At 38.0% G+C, this 13,969-nt stretch overlaps 2 protein-coding genes and 1 non-coding gene across 8 annotated transcripts in view; 1 reads left to right on the top strand and 2 right to left on the bottom strand.

Annotated features, from left to right (window-relative positions):
* The window catches only part of IL17D (interleukin 17D), a 51,042-nt gene extending 37,077 nt beyond the window's left edge, over positions 1 to 13,965 (top strand). The window contains exon 2 of the transcript XR_007126087.1: positions 13,537 to 13,965. The gene's annotated coding sequence lies outside the window, so the exon portion shown is untranslated. The remainder of the gene's footprint in view (positions 1 to 13,536) is intronic.
* EEF1AKMT1 (EEF1A lysine methyltransferase 1) overlaps positions 1 to 13,969 on the bottom strand; it is a 28,423-nt gene that overhangs the window by 12,101 nt on the left and 2,353 nt on the right. For 5 of the 6 annotated variants that reach the window (XM_047722868.1, XM_047722873.1, XM_047722871.1 and 2 more), the window contains exon 2: positions 4,474 to 4,636. In XM_047722868.1, the coding sequence (XP_047578824.1) occupies positions 4,474 to 4,617 (144 nt within the window). In that variant the 5' untranslated portion in view covers positions 4,618 to 4,636. Of the gene's footprint in view, positions 1 to 4,473; positions 4,637 to 6,763; positions 6,789 to 13,969 lie in introns of those variants that run through there. The other variant, XM_047722870.1, reaches the window with a different exon arrangement.
* Positions 261 to 385, bottom strand: LOC125096664 (small nucleolar RNA SNORA19). Its single transcript, XR_007126327.1, has one exon. It is a non-coding gene; the product is annotated as a small nucleolar RNA SNORA19 (small nucleolar RNA).

The raw sequence follows: 13,969 nt of genomic DNA on the forward strand, positions 1-13,969 counted from the left end.
GTGCAGTCTTATACAAGCATGAGAGTAGAAATTATGCTCATTTTTCAGAGAGAAGAAACTGAAGCTCAGATTGTTAACACTACATTGCTGGAGCTGGCTATCAACCCCAAATGCTATGCTTTACCATCACATTATACCATTCCTCAGAAGCACAACACTTTCAATCCCAGTTTTATAAGACAAAAAGCCCTAAATGGCCACATATTTGTAGAGAAAGACCTGCTACGTACCTAATTCACCTGAACATTTTCAATAAACTTACTTGTCTGAAGGAGACTGCCAGTGCTACAGTTTAAACTGCTAGTTAACCTTCACCTATTTGTGCAGTGCATCAGAAACAACACTGCTTGCACATGCAAGAGAAGCAGGCCGATGAAACGTGCGTGTCACCCTGCTCTTTGTCTTCATGCTGATTGATGACTTTCTTTGAACTTTCTAGTGATCCTTAATTATCCACTTAATTAATACGTGAAGGGGGGTAAAATTTTAATGGAAAAAGTAGATTCCTCTGCAATGGGAAAAGGCCCATATCCCCAATAGGTCTCCCCCTGGAATGGCAGGGCTGGGAGGAAGTGGTGGGAGTAAACAAGTATGCTGCCAGCATATGCTGATGGCTCTCAAACCCAGTTTTAAAAATGTCTCCAAAACATATGACCATTTCAACAAATCCAAAAAGAAAAGCATTTAGCAAAATTCAACACTGCTTCATGATAAAAAACAAAAACAAAAAAACCTTGGGACACCTGGGTGGCTCAGTGGGTTAAAGCCTCTGCCTTCAGCTCAGGTCATGATTCCAGGGTCCTGGAGCCCCATGTCGGGCTCTCTGCTCGGCAGGAAGCCTGCTTCCCTCTCTCTCTCTCTCTGCCTGCCTCTCTGCCTACTTTTATCTCTGTAAAAAACAAAAAAAACAAAAAACAAACAAAAAAAACTTAAAAAAAAAAAACAAAAAAAACCCCTCATGGGGCACCTGGGTGGCTCAGTCGGTTAAGCGTCTGACTTGGCTCAGGTCAGGTACTGGGATCAAGTCCTGTGTTGGGCTTCCTGGTCAGCGGGGAGTCTGCTTCTCCCTTTGCCTGCCTCTCCCCCTGCTTGTGCTCTCTCTTGCTCACTCTCTCAAATAAATAAGTAAAATCTTAAAAAAACAAAAACTCTTAGAAAATTAGGAATAGTAGGGAACTTCTTTAAACTGATAAAGGGCATCTAAGAAAAAAACCCAAAAGCCTTAAAAAACGAAAGATCTATTTTTTTCCCATAAGATAAGAAGTCAAGAATGTCTGCTTTCAACATTTTTTTTTAAAGATTTTATTTATTTATTTGAGAAATCATGCATGCAGAAGAGAGAGCATAGATGAGGGAAGGGGCGGAGAGAGAGCAAGAAGCAGACTCTCCACCGAGCAGGGATCCCAACATGGGGCTCAATCCTAGGACCCTGGGATCATGATCTGAGCCGAAGGAAGGCACTTAACCTGCTAAGCCACCCAGGCGCTCCTGCTTTCAATATTCTTTTTTTTTTTTTAAAGATTTTATTTATTTATTTGACAGAGAGAAATCACAAGTAGGCAGAGAGGCAGGCAGAGAAAGAGGAGGAAGCAGGCTCCCTGCTGAGCAGAAAGCCCGATGCGGGGCTCGAACCCAGGACCTGGGATCATGACCTGAGCCGAAGGCAGCGGCTTAACCCACTGAGCCACCCAGGCGCCCCTGCTTTCAATATTCTTATTCAACATTCTACTGCAGGATCTAGCCATTGCATTATATTCATTAGAATATATACATATTCTAATGAATATAATTAGAATATACATATTCTAATGAATATAATATATATTATATATACAATGTATATATAATACACATATAATATGAATATATAATTATATATATTCTAATGAATATAATGGTATCATTATATTCATAAGAAAATAAATGAGTAACAGTCAAAAAAGAAGTCAATCTGCTAATATTTGCACATTGTGTGACTGCTGACCTAGAAAATACCAAGGTGGACAAACGTTTCCAAGACAGAATGTACTTATTCATTTGGATATATATGAACTATGTCTGTGTCTAACCATTCTTAGCTGCAGGAAAATGCCAAGCTCTACCTCTCTTCGCTTAAGAAGCTGGAGGAAAGCCCCTAACACACAGGATATGCAGGGGGGTCTGCTCGACTTGCTCTGGGAGGTGGGTGACTATTTCTGGCAGTTGGCTACCGAGCTGCCCTTCTCTCTTACTCCAGCATTGTCAGAGCTCAGCTGTGTGTTTTGGCTCTCCTCATACCCTTCTAAAAAATAAAAGTCTTTCTCTTATTCAGTGTGCTGCATGAAGATAGCTTTAAAAGTCAAAAGCACTACTAAACTTACAAAAAAAACAACAGTCCCTGTCCCCACTCCTAAAAAGCATCTTCTGAATGTTGGCTCTCCTGTCATTTGTTCCCACATTTCCAAATATTATGCTTTAAATGCTCCTTTTTTATTTTTTAAAGTTTATTTATTTATTTATTTGTTTATTTTTAAGTAATCTCTGCACTAAGTGTGGGGCTCAAACTCACAACCCCAAGATCAGGAGTCCCATGCTTTTCTGACTGAGCCAGCCAGGTGTCTCTAAATGCTATCTCTTGATTAATTCACTTTACATTATGGCAGATGAGAATTTCACTCTGTCATGCACACCCTCTCCTATCCCCTCACCTCCCATATAATTATAACCTGTTTTGGTTAAAATCATGGTCAGTGTTTACTGTGGGGGCAAGTAACATATTTTGCTACCATTTCCTTCTAGTATGTTACCTTTTCTTTTTCCTAGACTTAATACATGTGTCATTTGCTTGTTTCTTTGAGCTCACCTCTAATTCTTCCGCATCCTCTGGCAGCCTTGGAGAAGCAGTGCATGGGTGGTCAATGCCATGAGACTTGCCATTTCTAAAATGTTTTTTAGTTTACCTTCATGTTTGATAGCTCAGCTGAGTATAGAATTCTAGGCTGAACAAAATTTTACTCCAAATACTGAAGACATTGCTCCACTTTTTTCTAGTTTCTAACAAAGCTATCAAAAAGTGCAATGTGACTCATCCTGAGTCTTTGTAGGTGGCCTGCTTTTCCTCTGGAAGATTCTAAGATCCTGTCACCTGCATACAGAATTTTCAGTCATGTAACCATGTGTCTTAGTAAGGATCTGAAGTTCTGGAAAATTTTCTAATATTAATCTTTGAAGATTTCCTCTCCCCTTTGTTTTCAGTTCAATATTTCTAACTCCCAATTAGTTAAATATTGAGCCTCTTGGATTTATTCTCTAGTTTTATAATGTTTTCTTTCCAATACTTGCATCATTCTCTCTCTCTTTTTTTTTTTTTTGGTCCCTAAGAAATTTTCTCAATTTGATAAACAAACCAAACCAAAGAAAGTGTCAAAATTATAAAAATACTTAATTCTAAGAAGTGGGATTAGGAATAATTTATTTTTGTGTTCATATTTTTATATATTTTCTCCAACACCCATGGATTACTTTTAAAATCAGAAAAAAACACAGTGCTTCAAACATTAAGCAGGGAGAAAAGAAAAGAATGAGGTACTTCAAGTCTCTGACATTTACAGAAGCATCAAACAGAAGACAAAGACACATAAAGAAGGGAAATTGTGAGAAAGAGGCTTTTGTGTAGGTAGAAAATTTAGTGTAGAAATATTTTTATCAGTCAGTTTCAAACAGATGGTAAATAGGAGAATTTTATATGACTTAAGAGATCCAAACTTGACACCAAATGTATAGGCTATAAAAAGGTTATTTTAAAAAAGGCATACAAAACCTTCCTTCTAGTTCCAAAGTGACAAATAGAGAGAGAGAGAGACAAATCCATTACTGAGGGGTGCGCACAGAGAGAAAATCCAAGCTTCATCTATTTCTCAACTATCTCCCTCAAAAATTTAAATTGCCAGGCTCCATCCTAGGTTGGTTTCCCTCAACTCACTTTTTTTTCTTTTAATTCCTATTTTTATTTAGACCATAAAAATATAATTAAAATACATTCTATGCACCAGAAATTATTAATATCTCCTATAGAACTCCCTCTCATCTTATTTCATTGCATGCTTAAGTTTAGTTACCCTATTTACTGCAATGATGTATTTTACCCCTTTTACGAGGATGCTGGGCTCCACAAAAACCAATAGAAACCGTCCATGTACAAGAAGGAAGCACAAGTTTGTGTTGGTCACAAATGACCATTCTGTCCCTGTCTGACCACCAACTAGCCTGATGGTCAGACCCAGGAAAATCTGCATTTATGCTGTCTTAGATGATCATGGACTGCACTCTGTCTCAGCTCCCCAGACAGGCTATCAGCTTCTGAGGGGCAGGTGAGACAGACACTGATATGAAGTAGGATACAGACAAACACAGGGCAGGAACGACAGGTGTGGACAAGTACGGAATCAGCGTCGCACCCATACTTCCGGAGGGATGTGGAATGCATTTACTTACCCAGTTCTCTTCTATTATTCCAATATTATATTTATCATCTCCGCCTGGGTCACTTTGTTGTTTCTGCTCAGCATAAAATTCCTGGAGGGCTGCTAAGGCGTGGGAAGACAGCTGGGGGATATCTTCATCATCAGAGTCACTCATTTCACAAATCGTCTATAATCTGCAAATTAATAAGCAAAGGTATTGTGGGGGTATTTTTCCCTCTCCCATCAAATAACAATTTAGAAATTTTTTATCTCACAGCAATGGTCCAAACTGGAAGTGGGTTTTATAAGAGAAACTCATATTTAAAATTTCTGAGATCAAACATCTACAGAGGTCGCCTATTGAAATACAGCTCAACAAATGCAGGCTTTTCCTTTACCCATATACAGTTTTTACAAATGAGATTCTTGCATTTTTAAGACTCCTAGCAGAATGAAATTTTTTACCATAAATATCTAAAGACATTTTGCTTTCTTTTGGCACCCCAATAGCCATATGTGGAAATTTCACAGTAGATCCCCTGAATCAGAGATCATTCCGAGTTTGAATGTCACTGTTCAGGTGATCTAAGGCTCACGGGTGTTATTGATAGGGTAAGTGAAGGACAGATAAAGGAGGGGAATAAAAGAGGTATGGAAATTTAAAGGAATGACAAGGAGAAGGGGAAGAAGTAAAACACAGGGAGGGAGAAAAAGAAGGGGTCTTGCAGGAACTGACGGCCAGGCCAATCACTTCTTGTGGTACCAATGGAGTTAGCCACACTGGGAGATTAAGGCATAGCTCTGGTCCAGACAGCAAAGTCTTCCCAAGACTCCTGACCACTCCAAGCTCAGGGGGGTTCCCCAAACCACCCTCATGTCCAATAATTTGTTAGACGGATTCACAGAACTCAGAACAACTGTACTCACAGTTCCAGGGAAAAGATACAAATCAGAGCCAGCCAAAGGAAGAGATGCACAGGGCAGCGTCAAGAAGAGCTCCAAACAGGAAGCTCCCATTGCCTCAGGATGCATCACCCTCCTGGCGCAGGTATGGGACCATAGCGTGGAGTCCTGCCAACCAGGGAAGCTCTACAGAGTTTCAGTGTCCAGCTATTATTAAGGTTTCACTGTGCTGGTAGGAGTGACTGAATGATAGCCCACCTGGATGAAGTCAGTTTCCAGCTGCCCCAACCAGGAAACAGGGTTGATAAGGCCTCATGGCCCTGATAAATAACAAAGACTTTCCCACAACCTGGAACAGTTTACGTTTTTACAGGTTACCTCCCAAGAGCCTTGGCAAAGCTCAAATCTCTCTTTGAGGTCAAATTCTTTACTACACAGTAGTAAACATATTTTTAAGCCAAAAGTTAACTTTTTTTTTTCTAAGAGCATAAAAACAGCATCTTTTTTATTTTTTTAAAGATTTTATTTATTTATTTGACAGAGAGAGATCACAAGCAGGCAGAGAGGCAGGCAGAGAGAGAGGGAGAAGGAGGCTTCCTGCCGAGCAGAGAGCCCAATGCGGGACTCGATCCCAGGACCCTGAGATCATGACCTGGGCCGAAGGCAGAGGCTTAACCCACTGAGCCACCCAGGCACCCCTAAAAACAGCATCTTATTTGCTTTTTAAAATATGCCCAAAGTGTACAGCAAGTGATGTGTTGAAAATCAGCAAAGATTATTCAATAGCTTCGTCACATTGCTCCCTTCCTCCTCCAAGGCCTATGGGGGTGTACCTGATTGACAATCTTGGCCTCCTGCCTACGCCACCAAGGGCAGCTGGTAAAATAGCATTCGAACCTGGCAAATTCCCCAGGCTTAGGAAAAGGGTTCAAGAGATGCTGAGCAGCCACTTAAAATGAAAAATGCCAAGGTGCCTGAGTGGTGCAGTCAGTTAAACCTCTGACTCCTTCCTGGTTTCGGTTCAGGTCATGATCTCAGGGTTCTGGAATCCAGCCCCCTGATGGGCTCAGTATGTAGTCTGCTTGAGATTCTCTCTCCCTCTGCCTCTCCACTCATGCTCCCTCTTTAAATATATATATATATATATATATATATATTTATATATATATATATATTTTTTTTTTAAATAAGAAATGCCTGCTAGATGCTGCTTTTGTTCTACTTTTCAAAATCAAAGAGCTAGCCATTCTACCTAGGATCCAAAAAAACAACCAAAAAACAAAAAACAAAACAAAACAAATAAACAAAAAACCAAAACCAAAAACCTTGTATGTACCAACTACTGACAAACCAATGTATTTTCATTAAGTACAAATAGCTTGTTGATTTCTTCTTTCCTTTCTTCATCAAAGACTCACCTGTAAAGTCTTGTTAATAAAACATCTGGTCACACAATTTAATCTAGGAACATAAATAAGCCCTCTATGAGCAAGCAGTTACCCTCTAGGAAGAGAAGGAGCAAAGCAAAGGTATAAACACTATGACATATTTATAGAAAGTTCAAAAACAAGTAAAATTAAACTATTTAAAGAAGCATATCAACCTATATTTATCAAAGACAGACTAATTTTGTTACCAAACCTCCCCAAAGTGAAGACTCGAGGCTGAGAAAATTTACTGATGAGTTCTAGCAAACGTTTAAAAAGAAATGTTTATAATTTTATCATCCAGAAAACAGACTTGTTTAATGAAGCCAGATTAAATCTAACATAAAAACATGTCAGTATACAACCAGGTTCAATTCCTGATCAGATATTGAGGGTGATCAGATATCAGAGGCAGAGAGGGATGGCGGTTTCTGGTGAAAGTGATTTAGCAAGCTTCTTGCTAAAACTAGATTTTACAAAGAAGTGCACAGATGGGCCTAGAAGGTTCAGGAGGCTGACTCAAGGTTGATCAAGCAAACAATCTTAGCTACAGGAAACTCCGGACTGCAGTCCAAATCAGGCCTGTGGCTTTTTTTTTGCAAACCAAATTATTGGGAACACAGCCACACCCTTTGGTTTACATATGGCTTACAGTTGTTTTTATGATAAGTTATTATCATAAGTTATTATAATGTTATTATTTTAGTAAATATTTTAATATTTATTACCTGGTCTTTTACAAAAAGTGTGCTGACTCCTAGTTTAACAATTAATTTTTATTTTATTTTTTAAAAGATTTTATTTATTTATTTGACAGAGGGAGATCACAAGTAGACAGAGACGCAGGCAGAGATAGAGGAGGAAGCAGGTTCCCTGCTGAGCAGAGAGCCGGACGCGGGGCTCGATCCCAGGACCCTGAGATCATGACCTGAGCCAAAGGCAGAGGCTTTAACCCACTGAGCCACCCAGACGTCCCCCTAGTTTAACGGTTTAAAAGAGAAAAGCCATATGATCATTTGCATGGATACTACAAAAGTTTTTGACAAAATTCAACATCCATTCATGTTAAAAACTGAGCAAACTAGGTATAAAAGGGAACTTCAATCTGATAAATGGCACCTACAGAACACATAAGCTTCATACTTTTCTTCATGGTGAAACAATAAATGCTTTCTCTCTAAGCTCAGAAACAAGGGAAAGGATATTCACTGTCACCACTTTCATCTAAAATTATCCTGGCTTTTCAGTTAATTCCAGAAGGCAAACAAACAAAACAAAAACAAGCAAGCATAAAGACTGGAAAGGAAGAAATGCCCCTATTTGTAGACATGATTATTTACAGAGAAAATCCTAAGGAAACATTACTCTCATCCAGGTGATCAAGGTCAACATCAATGGTGGATAATTCATTATCAGTGGCCTGTAGCCTTGATATACGGTGATGAAAACAGTACTTCATGGTCTTCGCCCCAAAAAACACATAATCCCCCCCAAAACACATAATCCCAGTGTAAGCATGAACGAAAATCAGACAAACCTCGATTAAGAGTCATCAAAAACAAGAAAAACACAACAGTCACTGCCAAGAAGTGCCTAAGTATTACCTAAGGACATGAGAATAAAGTATGGGCTTTGGTTAATAAGAATGTAGCAATATTGTTCATTAGTTGTGACAAACGTACCCTATTAGTAGAAGATGTTAATAATAGGGGAAACTGGGTATAGGTATATAGGAACTCACTGATATCTTCCCAATTTTTCTGTAAACTTAAAACTATTCTAAAACAAAGTTTATTTTTAGAAAATTTTAAGGAAGCATAACCAACTTCAACAACAAAAACTACTAGAATTAATAAGTGAGTTTATCGAAGTCTAAGAGTATAAGATCAATACAGAGAAGTAAATTGCATTTCTGTATTCTAACAGCAAATAAATAGAAATTAAGCTTAAAAGCAATTTCCTATAAAATAGCATAAAAAATACTTAAGAGTATATTTAACATAAAGACTGTAAGTCCTCGATACTGAAAATTCCGAAGCACTGCTGAAAGAAATTAGAGAAGACCTAAGTAAAAGGAGAGACATACCACGCTCATGAATTATAAGAATTAGTATTATTAAGGTGTAAATTCTCCCCAGATTTATAATACATTCAAAATATCCAAGCAGCAGGGTGTGTGTGTGTGTGTGTGTGTGTGTGTGCGTGCATGCACCTGCATGCACTTATGAGTTTAAAATAGAAATTGATACACTGGTCCTAAAATTTATTTAAACATTCATTCATTGAAGGAAATTAAGATGGCTTCCAGTTTTTGGCTATTGTGAATAAAACACTATAAACATCTATGTACAATTTCACTTTTTTTTTTTGGATTAAAGCTTTGGTATATGAACATCAGACAAATCATAGCACTAAACCACTTACCAATATTTTGATTAGTTTCTATATCCTCAGTATTAGAAACAAATGGTCAAAATAAGCTTGGGCAGATAAAACAAGTAAATCAAAAGAACGGAAATGCTGATGAGAATGTAGGGATATTGGTACTCTAAGCTGGTTAATAATTTAAGTTGGCATAAGCTCTATTTGGAAAGAATCAAATATTCTGCATTTAAGGATATTCCTACTTTCTGACCCAATTCTCATTTCTAAACTTTATATTTTGAAATGTTTAAATTCATAAGAAGTGGCAAAACAAATACAATGAGGTCCAAGTATCCCTCACCTATTTTTTTCTCATTCTAACAACTTAAAATCAGGATATGACTTTAAAAATGATGGTGTATAAATTTAACTGTGGGCATGTTTTCTTAAAGTGATGGTATTCTTATAATCCATGGTATCTCAGATTTGATGAAATACAGTTATCACTGTAACAACTGTAGGCAACACAGTGAATCATCCATGCAGCAGATCCACCATTTTGTATCCTTAACATAAAGTGGTCAGAAAGAGATGAAATTGTTCTGAGAGTTGACAATGTCTAAGTGGTATCCATGGGAATGAATGGTGAAAAAGGGTGTGTATAAAGGTTATTAGAGGATTCTGGGAAGACTGTCTCCATACCTAGACAGCTGTACTGGCACAATCTGTCTGATGTTACTATTTTAGAACTGTAGAGTTTATTTAAAGGCTTGCAACTTCCAAAGGAAGGCTCAAGTACGATTAATTTCAGTCAGTTTTGGCACTTAGCTCAGGGGTGGTTACCCATCCCCCACTCCTTATTCCTGTCAGGAAGCTGTGCACAGGGTTCTGTTTTGTGTTTGGTCCTAATATATCAAGGTGACTGAGTGAGGGCACAGACAGATCAATGAATGCCCTTACAGGAAGTGTTTATTATTCAGTTTCCCTAGAAATGAGAGGCATAGTGCACCATAAAGGGCCATACAAAATTTGTCACATGTGGGGACAAAGAAGCAGAGAGAGACCTGGAACTCTTACCTTTACTGCTAAGGTGGGTGGGAAGAAATTAGGTGGGGATGTACCCTGTTGGGCACAAAGTAAAAACACACATTTTACAGTTTGTGGTTGGGAGGTTTGTGATATGACCTTGACGTGCCCATGAAAACTGGTTTGCAGGGAAGACGGAAACAACTCTGGCCGCTAGTTTGGCCCTGTAACTAGCTGATGCTAAATAAACAAATACAAAGCTTAAGAGCACACAAAGTCCCAGGAGTGGTTTGTATGCAATTTGTGGGAAACAAGGTAGAGAATAAGGGCTCTGTGCTTCAAATATTGGGGATCTGTGTTCTGATCACTAACAGCTGCTTCTGCATATGGAGGCACAGACACAGAGTCAGGCAGCCATTAGGGTAAGGCTCCCACTGTGGTCCTAGTTCCACCTCCAGTTGAAGAAACTTTGAGAGGGTTTAAAGGGCCAGCGGTTCTTTCTTTACTTTATTTTTCTCTTGTTCTCCTTTGGGAAGCCAAACATTTAAGGACAAGATCATTATAAAAAGCAGCTACATATACAGGGGAATTTAGAAAGTCACTTAAAATCTTCCCAGGAAGAGGTAGAGGCTCAGAAAAAAGCCTGAGAAGACCTTAAGTTTACACCTCACGCTGATACTCAGCACTGACAGCCCTACAACATCAAAACTCCAAAACAATAAACAGAACAATAATAAAATCAGCAAATCCTTGAGAAGGGGAAGAATCTAATTTCCAGAGTTAGCACCGGTTTTCAACAACAACAACAAAAAAATCACAAGGCATACAAAGAAATTGGAAAGTATAGCCCATTTAAAGGAAAAAAGTAAATCAAGAGAAACCATTGCTGAGAAAGATCAGATGATATACCTACTAGACAAAGACTTTAAAACATGTTAAAGAAACTAAAGGAAGATGTTGGAAAAGCTAAGAAAATGATATATGAACAAAATGGGAATATCAATAGAGACAGGAAACATAAAAAGAAACTAAAAGGGTCCAAAGCTAAGAATTACAATTACTGAAATGAAAAATTCACTAGAGGAATTCAAAGGCAAATTAGACAGAAGAATCAGCAAACCTGAAGATAAGATAATTAGAACTACTAAGTTTGAGGAAAAGAAAGAAAGAAAAAAAAGACTAAAGAAAAGTGAACAGAACTTAAGGGCATATACCAAGTAGACCAAAATACACACTGTGGGAGTCTCAGAAAGAGAGGAAAAAGCGACAAAGCAATTATTTGAAGAAATAATGGCTGAAAACTTCCCAAATTAGGTGAAAGACAGAACTATAAACATCCAAGAAGCTTAATGACCTCTTTAGTAGAATACACTCAAAACACCCACACATTATAAAAATAACTATGGAAAGCCAAAAACAGAATCTTGAAAGCACCAAGACAGGGAACTTGTCACATAAAAGGGATCCCCAAAAGGGATCATTAGTAGATTTCTCATCAGAAATGTTGGAGGCTAGAAAGGACTGATATACTTAAAAAATGCTGAATAGAAAAAAAAAATCAACCAACAATGCTTATCTGATGAAAATGTCCTTCAAAAGTGAGGGAGGGGGCACCTGGGTGGCTCAGTGGGTTAAAGCCTCTGCCTTCGGCTCAGGTCATGGTCTCAAGGTCCTGGGATCGAGCCCTGCATTGGGCTCTCTGCTCAGTGGGGAGCCTCCTTCCTCCTGTCTCTCTGCCTGCCTCTCTGCCTACTTGTCATTTCTGTCTATCAAATAAATAAATAAAATCTAAAAAAAAAAAAGTGAGCGAGAAACTGACATTCACAGATAAACAACAGCTGAGGGAGTTCATTACCACTAGACTTCCCCTGCAAAAATTGGTACAGCGAGTCCTCTGGTTAAAATGAAAGTACACTAGACAGGGTGCCTGGGTGGTTCAATGGGTAAAGCCTCTGCTTAACCCTTCGGCTCAGGTCATGATCTCAGGGTCCTTGGGTCGAGCCCTGCATCAGGCTCTCTGCTCAGCAGGGAGCCTCCTTCCCCCTCTCTCTCTGTCTGCCTCTCTGCGTACTTGTGATCTCTCTGTTAAATAAAGAAATAAAAAATCTTTAAAAAAAAAGAAAGAAAGAAAGTACTATAGACAGTGACTCAAAGCCGTATGTAGAAGAAATAAAGATCTCATAAAGGTAAATATATGGGCAATTATGAAAGTAATTTTATTACTTTTATTGTAATGTCAATTTATAACTCTACTTTTTGTTTTCTACATGATCTAAGAGACCAATACCCAAGTGTCTATCAACAGATGAATGGATACGCATACAAAGAAATATTATTCAGCCTTAAAAAGGAAATAAATTCGACACATGCTACAATATGGATGAACCTTAAGGACATTATACTAAGTGAAAAAAGTCTGTCACAAAAAGACAAATACTCTGATTCCATTGTCAAATTCATAAAGGCGGAAAGTGGAATGGTGGTTGCTGGGGGATAGGAGAAATGGGAAGTTGTTTAATGTGTATAGTTTCAGTTTTACAGGAAGATGAAAAGAGTTCTGGAAACGGATGGTGGCAGTTGCACAACAGTGCTGAATATATTAACACTACTGAACTGTACACTTAAAAATGGTTAAGATGGTAAATTTTATGTTACATGTATATTATCACAATAAAAATATTGAGGGAAATGTTATTAGCATGGATATCAATGGATGGGTAAGGTAATTAAATTATATTGTTGTCATGACTCTGGTTATTAAAGGCTTCTGTGAAGAAGGGATATTTACACTACGATCTAAAGAGTAAGTTCTCCCGTAGGCAAACAAAGGAAAAAGAGGACATAGCCTTTGCATCAAGTGGTTGGTAAAGGAACTGATGCATTATACAGTTTCAAGTAGATTAGGAATAACCTCAAAAGAACTGCCTACTAATTCAGCAATAAAACAGTGTCTGCAATGAACTAATTTGAATTTTGTTGTTTTATAGTTTTGTTTATATTTAATTTGAGAAATGTGTTAAGTTCTGTTGATGTGGAAGAATCTATGGTGAACAGATGATGCAGACAGCAGGATGAATTATTTGCCTTTGAGGTTATAATTTAGAATAAAAGTAGCTTAAATCAACATAGAGGGGTCTGCAGCAGTCCCACTGAGCAATGGTATGAAGGCTTTAAATGAGCAACTTTAGTTTACTGCAAAAAGCACAAAGAATAAATTTTTAGGAAAGCATACCAGCAGCTATCAGGCTGGAGAATTTCCAGGGGGAAATTCCAAAGATTAGTGTGTTGTGCATGCCGAACCAAGAGAGACTAAGAAAATACAGCAAACTGATCTGCAACCTACTAAAAGGTCTCATTTTGGTTTGGTGTTTCAGGATTAAGAGTTCCTTTCACTCAGGAAAAGAATCGGGCAACTATTACAATCCAGCATCTCCTGGCAGAGTTGAAGTGTACAACCAGTTCCTGATCAAAGCTACACTATGCTACTGTCTAGAAGAAGTAAAGGACAAAAAAAAGTATGTGTGTGTTAATGTATATACATATATGTATGTGTGCACACCCATGTACATTGTATAGGCACATGTACGTACATATATCCCTGATATAGACAGGAAAATGTGAATTTTTATTTACTAGTACTAAGCATTTTCCACAGCTCCATTTGTGGAGAAGGGCTTTCAAACCGCAGCTTGAAATAAAACCTGAAAACCATAAAAAGAAATCAGTTTATGCTTAAAAAAAAAAAAAATTCTAAAAAGCAGTTTAAGAAAACTGTCTACTTTCACTGCTGTAAAAGGCAATTTATAC

Source organism: Lutra lutra, chromosome 3 (assembly GCF_902655055.1).
Source record: "Lutra lutra chromosome 3, mLutLut1.2, whole genome shotgun sequence".
Lineage (NCBI taxonomy): Eukaryota > Metazoa > Chordata > Mammalia > Carnivora > Mustelidae > Lutra > Lutra lutra.